The sequence below is a fragment of the Perissodus microlepis genome, chromosome 6 (assembly GCF_051167445.1).
Source record: "Perissodus microlepis isolate ML-2025 ecotype Zambia chromosome 6, ASM5116744v1, whole genome shotgun sequence".
In the NCBI taxonomy this organism is placed as follows: domain Eukaryota; kingdom Metazoa; phylum Chordata; class Actinopteri; order Cichliformes; family Cichlidae; genus Perissodus; species Perissodus microlepis.
Genome location: NC_140466.1, coordinates 37,573,390 through 37,590,137, shown reverse-complemented (window position 1 = coordinate 37,590,137; position 16,748 = coordinate 37,573,390). Strand labels below are relative to the sequence as shown.

The following is a 16,748-nucleotide window of genomic DNA, read 5'->3' as shown; positions in this document are numbered from 1 at the left end:
TTTTAATTGTAATTGGATGAATGTGGCCTACATGAAAAAGTGTGTGGGTTTTTTTTTCATATAGTCTTACCCACACAATAAGACTTTCCTCTGTGAAAGTGTTGCAGTTGTAAAATCTCGTGTGCGAGTTGTAAATAAAGTTTTACAAAATAGGCGGAGGAGACGATGACGTTTTAATCCAGCGACTGCACCGCGCGTTGTTTGGAGAGTTGTATTTGGTGGATCTTTCGTGTGAGCGCGCTTTTCAGGCAGGGTTGTAGTTATCACTGTTGAACAGTTCGGGGTACCACCGCAGGCATGTTTAGCCCCCGAACCGCCCCGGGCTCCGGCCGTAGGCAGCCGGCCAGGACCGCCGGGAGGAAGAGCGTCTCCGGTGCGGTCCCTGGCCTCCTGTTCTCCCCGCGCAGGACGCCGTTGTCGGCGAGGTGAGAGTTGTCGGATCAGATTTACTCAATCGGAAGGCTCCATATATATGACAAATAAAGACAATTTTACAGATTTATAGATGTTGTTCTTTCGTGCTGAGTCGTCAGTGCAGTCTTGGATTAACTGGGCCCATCAGACTGTAGCTACAGCTGATTGTTCTGAGTTTGTGTCCTCCCCAGATCAACACCTACCCGAGTGCAGAGCCATGCAGGGGCAGAAACTGTTAACTATGATGTGCAGACCTTTGGCTCATCCCTCCCCGTCAAAGTTATGGAGGCACTGACGATGGCTGACGGTAAGAGAAACATTGTCTTCTTTCTGAGAATGAAAGGTGTGCGTGTGTAATTTTATGAGCTTCAAACTAACATATTAAATTTCTATTTTCTTATATAGTTGCTCTCTCTTCTCTTTATGTTTCTGGTTGTGGGAGAGTTAGTAGTTTCCACTAAACATTTGTTTTTCATTTTCTTATTGGTTACTCTAGCTGATGATCAGATCTCAGTGAAGGTGTGTGAGAGCGGCTGGGCCTGGATGGTTTGTGGAGAGAGTCTGATCATCTGGAAGATCTGCCAAACTGCTGTAGCTAAGGTATGATCAGGGCAGACATTTATAATTTTTTTCAGCCTGAGTTTAAAATTCACTTTAAAACTACATTTAGACTAAACTTACAATCTAAAAATCATTAAAGAGTTATTTTAACATGTTCTCCAAAAATAATGCAAGCGGCGTGAGGCCTTTTTTTCATCTGTAGGATCGACAAAGCAAATAATTATTCACTGATCATTTATTTCATGTGTCTCAGTTTTGTTTAAAGAGACTGGGTACAGTAACATGTGGTAAATGTTTCAGCGATAGAAAGATGGACTTTTTTTTCTCTCACAAAACCTGCTTTCTTATTCCGATATTAGATGGAGTAAATGATGAATCAAAACAGACTGAAAGTTCGCAATGTGCTAAACTGGCAGCTTTAAATTCACAAACTAAACTGTGTTTTCCTGCAGGTCTCAGTTTGTAAGGAGTTGCAACTGCCCAGCAGTGAGTACAACTACACTGCTGACCTTGTGGCTGTGACTTCCACTGCTCCCCTGGAGATGGCTGCTGTTCAGTCCATCTCTGTCTTGGCGGTGGCTGCAGAAGGAGCGGTTCGCTACTGGCCCAGCCTCTCCCAGGAGGGCAACTACACAGAGACCGATGTGGACCTGGGAGATCTGTGCAACTTTGTTGTTGCTGTCAGAGTAAGTAGGTTTCTTCAGTTGAAAATAGACGGTTTTGCTAACCAATTTGTTAGAAAAAAAACTCACCACTGACTCTGCCAAATCCAAAATACTCAAATATTTTTGAAAAGGGTCCCAAAGTACAACCACATCAAACAGTATCACTCCAGAAATCACTGAGGAGTAATGCTGCTGTCCACATTTTATTCACTGCATACCTTGAGATATCTTGAAACATTTAAACACACGTAATAAAGCTGGCATTGCACTTTATTTTGTGTAAATTTGTAAGGAACAGGATTAAATCAACAACATATAATTTGACCTCTTTGTTTCTCACTTCCTTCTCCTTTCTCAGGGTGGAAGTTTTGTCTTGTCCTCGGTAAAGAATCAGCTGTTGAGAGCAAGTGCAGATTCTTCCGGGAAACTGCAGTGCCGAGCTCTGCAGCAGGGTCAGGGCATGCTCTCTGGCATCGGACGTCGTGTCTCCAGCCTGTTTGGCATCCTCTCGACACCAGCCAATGACACAGTGAGTCCACTGCAGAGTTTGGGCTTTCATTTATTCTATCTGTACAACTCTTTTCTATCTTATGCATTTTTAATAATTAAGACTAGTCGGTGTACAGTGTTATTATTTTTCATCTATTGGTGATGACCTTTAAATACATCGAATAGTGTTGCTCTGAGCTTGACTCTTCCCATTTTTACTGTCACTCATAGATAATCTGATTATAACCTGCTAATTACTTCCTCCATGTGTTATTTGTTTGTGTTTTATATTAATCAAGTTTTTTAATCAATTTTAGCCACAGAGAGAAATGAGTGATTGCTTTTGATTCCGATTCACAAATTTCTTAAACACCCTTTATGTTTTAAGTCTATCAGGCTGAATAGTGAGGGCAGTTCTTCTCCAGTGTCAGTTTAGTTATCTTCAGTGTTCAGAGTTCTGACTCTATTACTGCTGCAGCTCTGCAGTGTGCTGTGGGTGGGGGAAAGCAGCTCCCTGTACACACTCACTGATTCCAGTCTGAGTAAATGGGAGGTCGACGACAGCTCGGAGCACCAGATCCTCAACTGGGACGCGGGCAGAGTTCTGAACGAGAGCATCACAGACGCTATATGGGTCAGTATAAGCAAACGTGACCTTATTTATTTAGCAAAGAAAACTAAATAAATAGGATTCAAATGAAAATGATTTCCTTTCCTCCAGGGGTCAGAGAGCAACTATGAGGAGATGAAGGAGGGAGCAAATGTGGCATACCTGGACATGAAGCTCAGCCAGTGAGTGTGTTCTACTGTGTGTGTGTGATTAAAAGCAGCAGGGCCACACATTGGTGCTTGTCTTTGGATTCACAAAAACCTGAATCATTTTTGTTTCCTTCTTCTTCTTTTTCACTAAAACATGCCACATGTAGGATTGCATGTGCTAAAGCATGGTAAAGTGTTAGTTAGAGTGACCAACCGGCCTCTTTTTTTTTTTTTTGCACTTGTTGACTTGTAAAAGTCTATATGACATTTTTTATTTCACAATTCATTAACCACACAGAGAAGCCATCGTTTAAATGTGTTAACGTTTTCTTGAAGCAAACAGTATTATTAAAGTTCTTCATGACTGGACCGAGTGTCCTCTTTTTTGGAAATCAAAATATGGTCACCCTAGCGTTAGCATACTACAGCCAAACTGAGCTAGCCATCCTGTGTCGCTCTGCACTTCAAAGATCAATCTCAGAATTTAAAAAATTATATTCAATATATAAATATTAAATGAAAGATGGATTTTGTCCATTCAGTCAATAAAAAAACTTGTTTTACACTTGACCCGATGAATGCAAAAACAAAGAATCACCAGATTAAAAAAAAAAAATTGAACAGATTTTTGTTTCCAAGGAAAATGAGAGCCACATATGAGGATATTCGTTTAAAATTTCGATAGAACAATAGCAGTATAATGTGCTCGTAAGTGGATATCAGGCCCTTGTAGAGATTTAGTATTTTGGTCTAAATAACCCAAAATGTGATGTCCACATATGTGGACGCCAGGTCCTAGGAGGTCAAGGGGCAGAGAGGAGGATGTTACTCTCAGTGTTGTTCAGGAGGATGCTGCTAATAAAGTTACACAATTACACAGTGAATTCGCGTTTATTATGTTATTTACAAAATGCCACCATTTTTGTCTTGGTTGTATGATTTTATTTTGTTGTATTTATCCGCGACACCTTAAAGGTCGGTCCGTGAATATATTGTCTGACATTAAACTAGTCTGTGGTGTAAAAACGTTTCGGGACCACTGTCTTAGTCGACAGGTTATCTTGTGTTTATTTGTTGCTATTATTCGCTATTCCTCTTGAAGTTACTGCACCCCTGGCTGAACTGAGCTACACTCTGTGTGCTTTCAGAGCCGGGCTGGTGGTTTTGGCTGCAGCCTGGCACCCGTCCGACACTCCCTGCCTGGCCTACTTCTGCCTGGTCACCCTGCAGGACAACGGAGCCACCATCTCTGACCAGTTCACCGTGGAGGTCACAAAGTACAGCTCTCCCTTCCAGGTCAGACCTGAAGCTGCTACTGCAGCAGTGGTGTTTTTGTGATTTGATCTATTAGAGGATCAGTTTGGTCATTCTCTTCTTGTGTAAAACCCTGCTCATCAAGAAGAGCCTGATCATTACAATCCTCGATTATAATTAAAACATTAACCACTTTGAGCAACGCAGAAAGAGTGGTAGTGGAACTGTCCAAACAAGTGACAGTGAAACTACAGGACATTGTAAAATAAAGTCCAGCATTTACAGTTCCTATTATAAGAGTGAAGATATTTATGCTTTTATTTTGAAAGTCTTTAGTTATTCTGTTATTTCCTCAGAACAAGGAGACCCTGCAGGCCACTCGGCTGGTGTTGCCTCGTTCCCCTGGCTCCACAGCCTTTCTGTACACTGAGGACGTAGTGTTCGCCTGCTCAACAGGAACCAACAGGGTCGCAGTTCCTGATGAGAAAATCAGCTTTAACTCACCAGGTGGGAAAGTTGGAGCGTTAGAGCAAGAACGCCTTCATTTTGTCACTATTACTGCATGTAATAGTCAACGAAATTAATACTGTGGTCAGTGAATAGTTTGTTTTTCAATTAAATGAAATTCCTGATTCTGTAGGATAAACTTCTTTTGGCGTTGGTCTGAAATTCAGTTACACAGAAGTATTGACTATGTTTCAAAAAATTAATTAAAATCTGTAACATCACTGAACAAAGTTCTTTTTCATAATACAAACAAATTTCACCTGCATCTCATTGCCTCCCAAAAATCTATAACTGATCAAATTCATGTTGCTTGAATAAGTTAACTTTATCATATTTAACAGGCTTTTGTCCACTGTGTTGGTGTAAGAGGTTTAAACTGCATGTTGCTTCGAAGACTCAGATATTCCTAAAAGATAAAATTGTTCGAGAATGTTTTGGTTAGGGATGAATTAAGAAAAAATATAATAAAGTATTTGTAAAGGAACAAATAATTCACTCTACTTGTTCAATAGGCCAATAAATGCTTTCAGTTTAGATCAAATCCAGGTGAGTGATCTGTTTATGTTGGTGGCCTCTGTCTGTGCAGGTGATAGTGTACGTGGAGCAGGCTGCTGTGCCAACCTGCCGGTCTTTTTCTCGCAAAACAGCGGTCTGGTGGCGGTGGTGGCCAGAGAGAGTGCCTCCATCCTGCCAGAGACCATGGAGGACTCGCTGTGCTCCTCGCTGGCTGCAGCCCCAGAAGTGAGATTCAAAGAGAGCCGTCTGAGCGATGAGACTAAGAACTTTCTTTTTATGCCAGTTTGCGAGACTTCGATCTTTCTCATGACTTCTGCGTCTCATAATTATTGACACAAGAAATTCCGAGAAGGAAAAGGAAAACTAAACTAACATGTAATTGTTGTGATTGTGGGTGTCGCAGTCATGCATTTCTAATGTTGAATTTGCATCAAAGGTGTCGGCCATGGAGACGCCAACCCGAGCCGAGCCTGTAGCTCAGGAGGACAAAACCAAACTCCTGAAGGCGGCGTTCCTGCAGTTCTGTCGGTACGTCTTAAATACAGCTCACATCTCCTTTGAAAAATATTTTAAAGAATAAAAATAATAAAGTGCCTTCATAATATTAGACAAAGACATGCTGTGGAAGAGAGCCAGAGATTAATAATAACAAATAATTAAATGCAGAGAGGTGTATAAACAGAATCCCCCAGCAGCCTAGACCTATTGCAGCATAACTAAGGAAAGATTAGAGGTCACCTGATTCAACCCAAACTATATGCTTTATCAAAAAGGGCGTTTTTAGGCCAAATCTTAAAGGCAGAAACAGTGTCTGTCTGCCAAATCCAAGCTGACAGGTGGTTCCACAGAGTAGGAGTCTAAAGGCTGAAGGCTCTGTCTCCTATTCTACTTTTAAATACTCTAGGAACAACAAGGAAGCACGCAGACCAAGAGCAAAGATTTTTATTGGTGTGATACGGTACTAAGATAACTAAGATTAAGATAAGATGAGGCCTGATCATTCAAAACCTGCACATGAGGAGCAGGATTTTAAATAAATATACGCTCTCTTTCTAGTCCCTGTCAGTACCGTTGCTGAGTGCTGAGTACAATAAGCTCTTTTCTGAATTTAGAAGCAGAAAATTAGGTATTGAGGTAACTAATTGGTGTGTGTTATCTGACTTCATGGATAAATGAAGTTGGGCATCATCTGCATAGCTTTTCTACGCTCCTGGAGTCCTCAAAGCGCTCTATACACGCCACATTCACCCATACACACCCATTCACACAAGCAGCTTTGTCAGTGCTTTAACTAACATACACTCAAACATCAGAGTGAGCAGGAAAGTGCAGGAGGGAGAGGCGAAGAGGCCATGCTGCTAGCAAGTCGGCTGCGAGTTCATTTAAGCTTGCGAATGCCTAAAACAGTGAGTGAATACTGAAAAAATAATCAGCGTGTGAATCAACAGAGAGTGTGCTTTAGATAAAACGTGACGATTCCACCGTGGCAAGATAATGACACAGACACAGATAAACTCCACATAATCACCACTGTGTGCTGGAACAGGAAGAGCCAGCGCCAAGTTCACTTAGATATTCTGTATCAGGTAAATACAGAAGTGACTAAATCACTCTACTTTTTGAGAATATTGTTCTTGTGAATCTCTGGCCAACATGTTTGTTCATTTTTGTTGTTTATCAAGTAAAAACATCAAAGCTGCGTTTCTCTGCATCATGTTGTGTTGAGTAACTTGGCTATTGTAAGCTTCTGATGAATGTTGAAGTCTTATATTGAAGCTCAGGGTCTTTAATATGGGCAAAAGGAGTTATCATTCACACTTTCTAGACATAATGACTGGTCATCTGTAAGTGAGTAAGAGAAAAACGACACATTTGTTTTTCTTTATAGTTTGTTTCTGTGTGTGTATAACCTAGTCTGTCTGTTGCTATTTGCTAAGTTGACTGGCTGTTACCAGACTCTGATGGGATTGTCTGTGCTTCCTCATTTCTCTCTGAGCCCTTAAAAAGCACTGAGAGGACAAGTCTATATCCCTGTAACGTTCCAAACTCTTCTTCTCTCCTCTGTCAGTAATGACCTGGTCGGGGCTCAGACAGTCATAGATGAGCTGTTCCCAGCTGACGGCGATGGGGAGGAGGGAGCTGAGCTGGACACCATGGTGACTCAAATCAACCTTGATTTGGTGGACGATTACCCGGCCTCTGACCCTCGCTGGGCCGAGTCTGTCCCCGATGGTGAGCTGAGACGAGAGGGAACAAAACACAAAAAGTTAAAGTTATTAACCAACCAATGAAAAGCTCTGGATATTGTATGAAACTAGTGCTTGTAAGGTTTCGTCCTCTCTGCAGTTACTGTACAGTTCTCACGTAGCTGATACACTATCCGACTTTGCATTTAATGTGTGTGTTGGAAAAAGACTTGAACTGTTTTGTTTTTTGTTTTTTTTCTTCTCTCTCTGGGATTTGAAGAGAGCGCTGGCTTTCCTCTCACTTCCCTCATCATCCTTCACCAACTGGAGGATAAGATGAAGGCCCATGGCTGCTTCATGGAGTTTTTGCTGCAGGTAAAGAAACCTGCACTTTTGCATGTGTGTACACACTCCAAGTTCACTTTATAAGGCACACTTTAAGCTTGTTGGCGGAAAATTATTAAATTAAACTAAATTAAGATCAGCTTGTACATTAGATTGCAAAGGTACTTTTACTAACATACAAACAGGGCTGAAAATAAAAATGTGATACAAATCAAAACTCAAAGGTTGAATTTAGAAATGCATCAGTCCAGTTGCCTCTCAAAGGCCACCATCATCCTCTGTTGCCAGGTTGGACTGCTGGACCGACTCACTCAGGTGACTGTACGTTCATCTCCCATGGCAACACGCCTGCTGCTGTGTGAACACGCCGAGAAGTTGCAAGCAGCCATGGTGCTGAAAAATCACCACACCAAACACTCTGAACTAGTGAACCGGGCCATCAGCACAGCGCTGCAGAGGAACAACACCGCCGTGCCGCAAAGCCTCACCGCTGCTGACGTCTTCTTCAGAGAGGTTTGAGTCTCTGGCAGCGAGAAGGTGCTATCACAGTTTGTTTGTGTAATAGATGGTCATTGGACTGTTGTGGTGCTCTCACAGGTCTCTCAGATCTCCTTGGTGTTCGACTGTCTGCTGGAGGAGGAGGAGCGGAGTCTGAAGGAGAGTCCAGTCGACTCAGTGCAGTGGGCCGAAGTGGTCCTCACAGTCAACAACATCATCAAGGTAAATGTCTTGTGCTGTTTTCTTTTTTATTTACTGCAGTCACGTTAAAACTTAGGCTTCATTTTTAAGTATATGGGTAGTCTTCCAAATGTAATGACTGTAAAATGTTAGTAAGGTGTGTGTTTGTGTGTGTGTGTGTGTGTGTGTGTGTGTGTGTGTAGGACATGCTTCAAGCTGCTGGTCAGTACAGAGACATGAAGGTCTCCATGTACAGAGCGTCTGAAAATGCTGCTGCAGAGCCTGAGTACATCCCATGGACAGGTAACAACATGAACCTTCTTAGATTCACTTGGTGTCAAATGTATTTTGATGGGCACTCCAGTCACATGCAAAAGCAGACTGAGCACAGAACCGTGGCTCTTAAGGTCATTTATAATTTTAAACTTGTTTGATCTGCTGCTCAAACATCCACCAGCATACAGTTTGTATTTTATTATTTATTTGTTTTTGTATTTTTGTAAGTTTTACAGCTTTTCTTACTAAACAGTTAAATGACAGAAAAGCATAGAGGGAGTTTGGCTGGTCCGACCCACTTAAGATCAAAGTGGATGTAATATGAGTTTGACACCATGCTTTAGTCTAATGTTATCGAAATACTGCAAAACCTACCATACAAACTCATGGCAGTAAATTTGGGCACTAATACCACAAAGTTTACAAACTTCAAAAACCAGAGTGGGTATGGACAGGAAAGCTCAGTTGCAGTTCTGAAAGTTTTCTGTTGGGAAATAAAACTTTGCTGTTTAAATTTACCAGCTACAAACTAAGAAAAAAATAAGAGCCAAATATGATAAATGTCCAGAAAATCCTTATGTATTCACAGTGAAATGTAATTATTCTACATATGACCCTATTAGTGTATGTTGTTGTTCAGTGTTTGTAACTAAATCACTTTAGCACTTCATCCAAATATGCATTTATGCTTATGTAAACATCGTGACTTAAAATCCCCTCTTAAACTGAAGAAGTTTAGTATCTTTTCTATTTCAGTGCTGTAAGAAACTGAATGTTTGAATGGCTCAGTGTCTGCAGTGTGTGTTGGAGCAGAACTGATTATTAACCCTGTTTTCTTTCCACCTGATCTTGCTTATGCAGCATCAGGTGGCGTTGGCGGCGTTCGAACAGTCCTCTCGCGCCAGCACGAGATCATACTGCGCACAGTGTACCCACATGCTGACTCAGAGCTGCGCAATGCCCTTTGTGAGCAGCTGGTGGCGCTGTTGGATATCTACTTGGGCAGTTTTGTGGCCCAGCTAAACTCCCTGCAGCAGCAGAGGACCCAACAGGAGCGATACAACAGCTTGGAGATGGAGTACAGCCAGCGGCGCTCCGAGCTGCTCGCACCGCTCTGTAAGTGGAGGATTAAAATGTGATGGCTGTGAATGATCAAGTCTTATAGATTCACAGAGTAAGATTTAAATCTTTAACATCAAAGTGGATTGTTGTGACATTTAGAAATGTGGATTTTTTTTGTTAAGAGTTTTGTTAGATGAGTAAAAATGCTGTAATAAAGTATTCCTTTGGTAATTCCTCTCTTGTATGAAGAAATAACTAAATTTTCTTTATTACAGGAAAAAAGCTTTGAGTGCTCAAACTGAGTAGAAAGATGGTATATTATTAGCAGTCCAATTACAGAGGTTGTTGCAGTAAACAAACTATCCATCACTTGAACACTTGACCATGTCATCACGCAAAGCTCACACACAGACATGTTGTAATCAGACACGTGGACACTGCTGTGCAAACTGAAGTGAAACGTCCATGTCTAAATGTTTATGTTTCTTCTTTTTCCTTTCTGTTTATTTATTTTTATTTTTTTGCGTTGCAGTGGAGCTCGGTCAGTACCAGTGGGTGGCCGCGTTGGCTGAGAAGTACTGTGACTTTGACATCCTGGTTCAGATGTGTGAGCAGACAGACAACCAGAGCCGCCTGCAGCACTACATGGCCAAGTTTGCAGATCAGGTACACAAAAACTCAAACATTCCTCAGCTGCTCTGCACAAGTTTCCTTACATGTTATTTACCATTTTTATTTTTTTATTTAGGATGTAAGGACACAGTGTTTTACGTTGTACAGGATCGTAAAGGCACTTTGAGGCCATTTTACATTTTAACCCAATAAAAACTAGGCTCCTCTGACATCTGGGCATCCAAAAAGCTAACCCTGACTGCCAAGATCCAACTGTTCCACTCCAACATGAAGTCAGTACTGCTGTACAGGGATGAAACCTGGAGCACAAACAAAACCTCAAACAGAAAAACCCAGACATTCCTAAACAGCTGTCTGAGAAGGATTCTCCACATTCGCTGGCCAGACACCATCAGTAACATCAGCCTATGGGAAAGAACCTGTCAACTCCCAGTAGACGAAGAAAAGATGGTGCTGGGTAGGGTACACTCTACGCAAACCGCCAACCAACATCACCAGGCAGTTTCTCAGGTGGAACCCTCAAGGCAAGCGAAGGAGGCCTACCTTGGGAGGGGTGACGGGCAGCAGTAGTAGTTGACTGTATCTTTTATTTAGGCTTAAAAATATGCAGCCATCTGCTAGTTTGTTTGTTTTTAAGTTGATTTCATTGACTATGAGTGTAGCCTAGTTGTTGGCACCAGACCTATCACACAATCCTCTCCAGAGAATGCTCCAAAAAAGAGAAAAATCCCTAAACCATCGACAAGACAAAGGATGTATAACCAGTACTATGTTTAATTTTATGTTTATTTTTTCTATATTGGAGAACTAATGGCTCCTTTAGTGTGTTGTGACTTACTTACAAGGGCTACAGTCCTAGTGTAGCAAAGGACCAGATACACACAGGTTTGTCAGGCTTGGGAAATGCTTTTATTTTGCTTATTCTTTTCAGTTCAGCGCAGGTGACTCCAGGAGCAGCTCCTTCTCCAGCTACTCCACACACACTCCTCTCCCGTCTGTCTCCGCTGTCGCTACATATAAAAGGGGAGAGAGTCATGTCTCTCGAGGTGTCTCCTCTGCCACCTCGGCGCCCTGAGAGCTCACTGTACCGCCCCTCCACTGCAGCAGGCCAGAGACCACACCCCTGCCACACCTATGATGATTGACTAAATTGGCATGTTATCAAATTCTGTCTGGTTATCATGAACTGCAAATTTAAGAAATGTTATTAACATCATCCCAAAGAATAATAACAATCTCTCGGGCTTTCTTTTAACCTGGATAACTTTGGGTACATTTACCGATACATCACCTTTCATCAGCACTTAAAGAAAGGTGATGCACATACCTGGAAGGAGCAGGTGTCTGCACAAATACCGGATGCTATCGAGAACTCAAACCAGAGTATATCAGTAAACACTTTAACATTCTCTTTGTACCTTTACTTTTGCAGAACTTTTCCGACTTCCTGTTTCGTTGGTACATGGAGAAAGGCAAGAGAGGGAAGCTGCTGTCCCAGCCGGCCGCTCAGCACCAGCAACTCGCCAGCTTCCTGCAGGCTCATCAGCATCTCAGCTGGCTGCATCACATCCACATCCACGACTACCAAAGTGTATGTTTAAAAATAAAAACGCACCCACACATTTACAATTCTGTTTCACAAAACCAGCACAATACAATTTTCTATGAATTTTTAATATCCCAACTAAATCCTAATCTGAACCCAAACGTTTTTTGGAGGGGGGGGGTTAACCATTTAAAACCTATCAAACCTGTCAGGACCAGTCAAAATCTGGCCAACATTATAGCAACATGATTTTCTCAGAAGTACAGTCTAACTCTCTCACACATTAATAAACACATCCGCCTTGCTCTATTCAAGCTCATGTAACCACACGGCTTCCTAGTGTCCTTTCCTCTTTCCTTCCTGTTTTTTTTTTTTTGGTTTGGTTTTTTTTTTGGTACTTTTAACCTTTTCATATTCTGCTGTTCGTTCATCGCTTGTGCACTTCAGTCTTTTCACTACCTCTGGAAATAGCATTTTTCAAAAATACTGCAGTTTTGCAACTAACAAAAATATAGGGTCATTTTTTCCTTCCTTCCTTCCTTCCTTCCTTCCTTCCTTCCTTCCTTCCTTCCCTAACCGTCCTGCTGTCTTTCCTGTTAAACACACAGTGTGTAGCTGTTACAGTGTGATCTACAATGGAAACACAAATTCAGTTTCCTTCCGGTTTCATTTGAATCTGTTGCTCATAGAAGACAAAGCACAAAAGAAAACATCCTGTAACATATCTGTTACACACACACACACACTCACTTTCTAAAGTTTTCTTCCTGTTTGCAGTTAACAAACACAAAGTGAAACCACGGGCACGCATATATCTAAACTGAAGAAGACTTCCTCTTTTGGCCTCACTTGTCAGTAGAAATCCACTTTGACAAAGACGCATTCGAAGCTGTAAACTTCACTGTGTTATTCTGGTTGATACTATTTTGGTTCCTCTTTTCCATTTTAACTGTGATAATGAATGTGCCTGGTAAGGTATTTAGCAGACACGGGGATCTGTTATTCTCATTTCCAACTCAGTTTTATTCTTGAGTTCTTTTAGAATAGCTTTTCATGATTCACAGTTCTGAACAATTCTTATTTATCTTATGCTGGGCCTTCATGCAGCTCCTCCGTTCATCCTCTGACTGAGATGAGCAGTTTTAGCTCCTCCCTTTTCTTAGTCAACCTTTTTTTACTCAACAAAGTATTGATCACGTCACCCAATTATTTAAGTAAATATAATTCTAAAGGTGCTGGTGACGTGAAATTCTCACCACATGTCAGTAACAACCCACGCAAAGAAATCAATGCATAGATGACCATAAATTATGTATAATAATGAAAAGTGACATTACTCTCTGTTTACTTGAATCAAGCTGTATCAAAGTCTTAATTACACAGATCGATATATTTTTGGTGTGACGATGTCGTGGCTAACGTGGTATTTCACGTCTGCAGGCCCACAGAACTCTCTACAGCCAAGCCAACATGGAAACACGTTACTTTGTGAAAAAGAAGACACTGCTGGCTCTCAGTAAGCTGACTGCACTAGCGTCTGACCTGCCAGAGGACCAGCTCTCCAAACAAATTGATGGTAAAAAAGCGCACACATTGCTGTATGCATGCAGACCTCCCTGCACCTCATAAACTTCGTTATCCGTGGAATTTTACTGAATCGAACCAGCATTTTAGATCATTTTATTGACACAGATTCTTAGATTGTCAGTGAATAAAAGTTACTTAGCTGCTACAACAGTGGTTGCCTTGATCTCATAGTCATTCAGAGAATAGTTCAGAGTGTAAACTCATTCATCTTTTTCTTAGTAATGAAAGTCTTTAAGGGCATGATAAAATCGACATATAAAGCTACATATATTTGTGGAATGGCAGGTGCTTTGTAATATGTCTTGTAAGTAGACTTGACACTGTCATTCATCTGCCAATCAGACATTGTGGAGCAGGAGCGCTTCCTGCTGCATCAGGAGACTCTGCCTCGACAGCTGCTGGAGGAGAAGCAGCAGAACCCCGACACCATGCCTCTGCTCAGTGCTCACAACCTCATACAGGTGAAAACACGTGCTGCTTGTTTGTGGATAATTTTCCCGAGTGGACGAAAACTGATTGTTAACTTAGGTACAATATTTAAACAAGATCATTTCAGTTGCTTAAATGTTTTTTTATGATAACTGTGTAAATTGGTGTCTGCTGTTCATAAAAGTAGTATAGAAGGACCTCACCTTAAGACAAAGTGATAATCATAGGTATGCAGAAAAGATCAGATCACATTTAGAGAGGGTCAGAAGAAAATGATTCAAACACTGAGACTGAACAGCTTCGGTGCATTTCCTTTTTAACTCTCGTCCTCTCCAGCTGTACATCTGTGATGACAACAGGCGAGCCAACGAGTACGATTTCAAAAAGGCTCTGGATCTGCTGGAGTACATCGATGAGGTAGCCACTAGCGTTTTTTTACAGCACTGGTGCATTTGAGGCTCAGTTAGTCGGTCTCTCAACTTTAGCAAGTTTAGCGGTTTTCTTGCTTTTCTGTTGTAGGACGATGCTGTGGACATCGACGCACTCAAATGTGAGATTTTCGGCAAAGCACTTAGGAGAGACGAGTAAGATCCATCATGTTTTTTTTTGTATACATTCAACTAGGACTTTGCTTAAATTAAAACTTTTTCGCCTGGTATTTCTCTAATAACATGTAAATAGTTTTCTAGTAGTGAGTAACCTATGATTAGCTGAATATACGTTGTTTTGTTTTTTTAGAGCCTTTCAGCCAGTTTCAGGTCATTGTTTAGCTTTAAAGCCACAAATCGAGTGTTTGGATTTATTCTCAGTTTTCTAGTTTTCAGCAATAAGACCTTGTGCACATAAAGAGCCAAACATTTCCCCCTGAAGCTGGTAGAGACCAAAAACAGAGCAAAAAAGTAATTAATATTGGACTTTGCCAGGTGATCAGAAACACGACTCTAAATGATAAAAAGCTATTCTGTTATTTCACAACTGAAAATATTGTTTACAGCTTGATTCCTCCACCGCCTGCTGTTAAAAACACGATGTTCATGTGAAATACCATTAGTAGTTAGTAGGAAACTCACAGGCCAGTGCATATCGATTCTAGGTCTCATCAGGCTCTAAAAAAAATACAATCTTTTGAATTATATACCAGCTGTAAAGGATATAAGTGTTTTATTGATATGCCAGGAAAGATGGAGTGTCAGTGATTACAGTTAGTTTGGATCAGTAAAGGAATCTGGAAAAAAAAACAAGCTTTTGTGTGTGTGTTGGATTTGTAATGGTTGATTTAAATGCCGTGGGTATCTTTCTTTATTGTTGTTTTGTTTGTTTGTTTGTTTTTCCACCTCCAGCTGGTCTTCTGCAGATGGGAACGACGACCCTCTGGAAGCAACAAAAGACAGCATCTTTGTCAAGATCCTCCTCAAACTCATTCAGGAAGGTGAGAAACATTGATGAAGGCTTGGTGGATTAAAGAAATATGGGGAGGGGGTTCAAGCGTATTGATGGGAAAAATGGGTTTAAATGACACGTAAGTTATCCCTGTTATGTCATGAGAGCCCCTTGTTCAACTTAAATAGCTGCATAGGCTAGTTCCATATAGAACTAGTTTATCAAAAACTGTGCATAATACAACTGAACACTTCTGTACATGTGATTGTCAAAGTTAGAGCATACATTTGGTTCTGGCAGGAGGGAGTCGGGCTCAGCCAGTAATCCCAGCCGGCTTAGCTTTTACTCTTCTACACATTCTGTTGACGACTCTTCTAAACAGTGGACCACTCAAGCCCTCCCTTTGTTTTTGAGTATATTATGAACAGTCATGAGCCGAAAGAATTCAGTTTTCTTTATCTGTATGGTCATCAAATCATATGTATCCTTATATGAAAACTACACTTGTAATTACTAAACAGATGAACTCTTTCTTCTGTATTTTCCAGGCGTCTCTCTGCAGACCTATCTGCCCGACATCAAAGACCTCCTGGAGCTGGATGAGCTCAGCAGTTTGAAATCAAAGCCATATTTTGAATTTGTCCTTCGAGCTAATTATGAACATTACCTTCAAGCCCAGATGTAACAACCACCAAACCCACCAGTGAAACATTGTGCGATTCAGCTTTTCTTTGCATTCTACTCACTTTCGGGATGTCTTTAAATTGTGCTCTTTTCTAAATAAATGTGTTGATTTTTGTGTACTTTTCAGTATGGTTTCACTTTTCCTACTATTCCTCAAAGACGCACAGCTGTGACACATTTTACTGGCTTCTGTACATATTTGGAAAAAGAAGTGCTGCTGTAAAGAAAATAGTTGTTTGTTAACAGGAGAGACCAGAAATCCATATCGTGATGCAAGACGTGATTTCAGTTCTTTGTATCAAAGTTGTTTTGTTTTTAGAGAGAATGTATGACGGCTTTGTTAACATTCACCACGTTTAGAACACATTTGTCTTATGACAATGAATCAATTTTTGCTCTAATGTGTGTGTTTTGATTCTTAGTGGATACATACAAAAGACATGTTTGCATGCTGTAAGTTTGCACCTCCTTTTTCTAAGGAAGCCGTAATCATTTATAAGGACACTCGTGCAGCATAATTGGAGTACAGAGAGATCCTCCTGAATACAGCCATGTTTAGTGTGACATACCAAGTAAGATCAGGGTAGGACAACCTACCACAAACAACTAAAATAATCTTCCAAGTAAGAAAACAATATGACAACAGTTCCACAAAAGTAAAGCTTTCACTTCCTGCCTCTTTTTGTTTGTTTGTTTGTTTTATTTGAGGTGAGATGGCAGACTTAAAAAGTGACACAGACCTGAGCCTCTGAGATACTGGCTCGAGAAGCTGCCCTG

The 16,748-nt window shown here is 41.0% G+C and overlaps 1 protein-coding gene across 1 annotated transcript; it reads left to right on the top strand.

The window, feature by feature from the left end:
• The first annotated feature begins 152 nt into the window (after positions 1 to 152).
• Positions 153 to 16,372, top strand: nup133 (nucleoporin 133). Its single transcript, XM_084932238.1, has 25 exons — positions 153 to 425; positions 606 to 721; positions 911 to 1,014; positions 1,428 to 1,661; positions 1,999 to 2,169; positions 2,608 to 2,763; positions 2,851 to 2,921; positions 4,037 to 4,184; positions 4,499 to 4,649; positions 5,236 to 5,390; positions 5,602 to 5,693; positions 7,234 to 7,397; positions 7,632 to 7,726; positions 7,985 to 8,209; positions 8,294 to 8,416; positions 8,578 to 8,677; positions 9,512 to 9,766; positions 10,245 to 10,378; positions 11,778 to 11,936; positions 13,332 to 13,467; positions 13,821 to 13,939; positions 14,244 to 14,324; positions 14,427 to 14,491; positions 15,248 to 15,336; positions 15,836 to 16,372. The coding sequence occupies exons 1-25, from the start codon at positions 298 to 300 to the stop codon at positions 15,970 to 15,972; spliced, it is 3,408 nt and encodes a 1,135-aa protein (XP_084788364.1). The 5' UTR covers positions 153 to 297; the 3' UTR covers positions 15,973 to 16,372.
• The last annotated feature ends 376 nt before the right edge of the window (positions 16,373 to 16,748 follow it).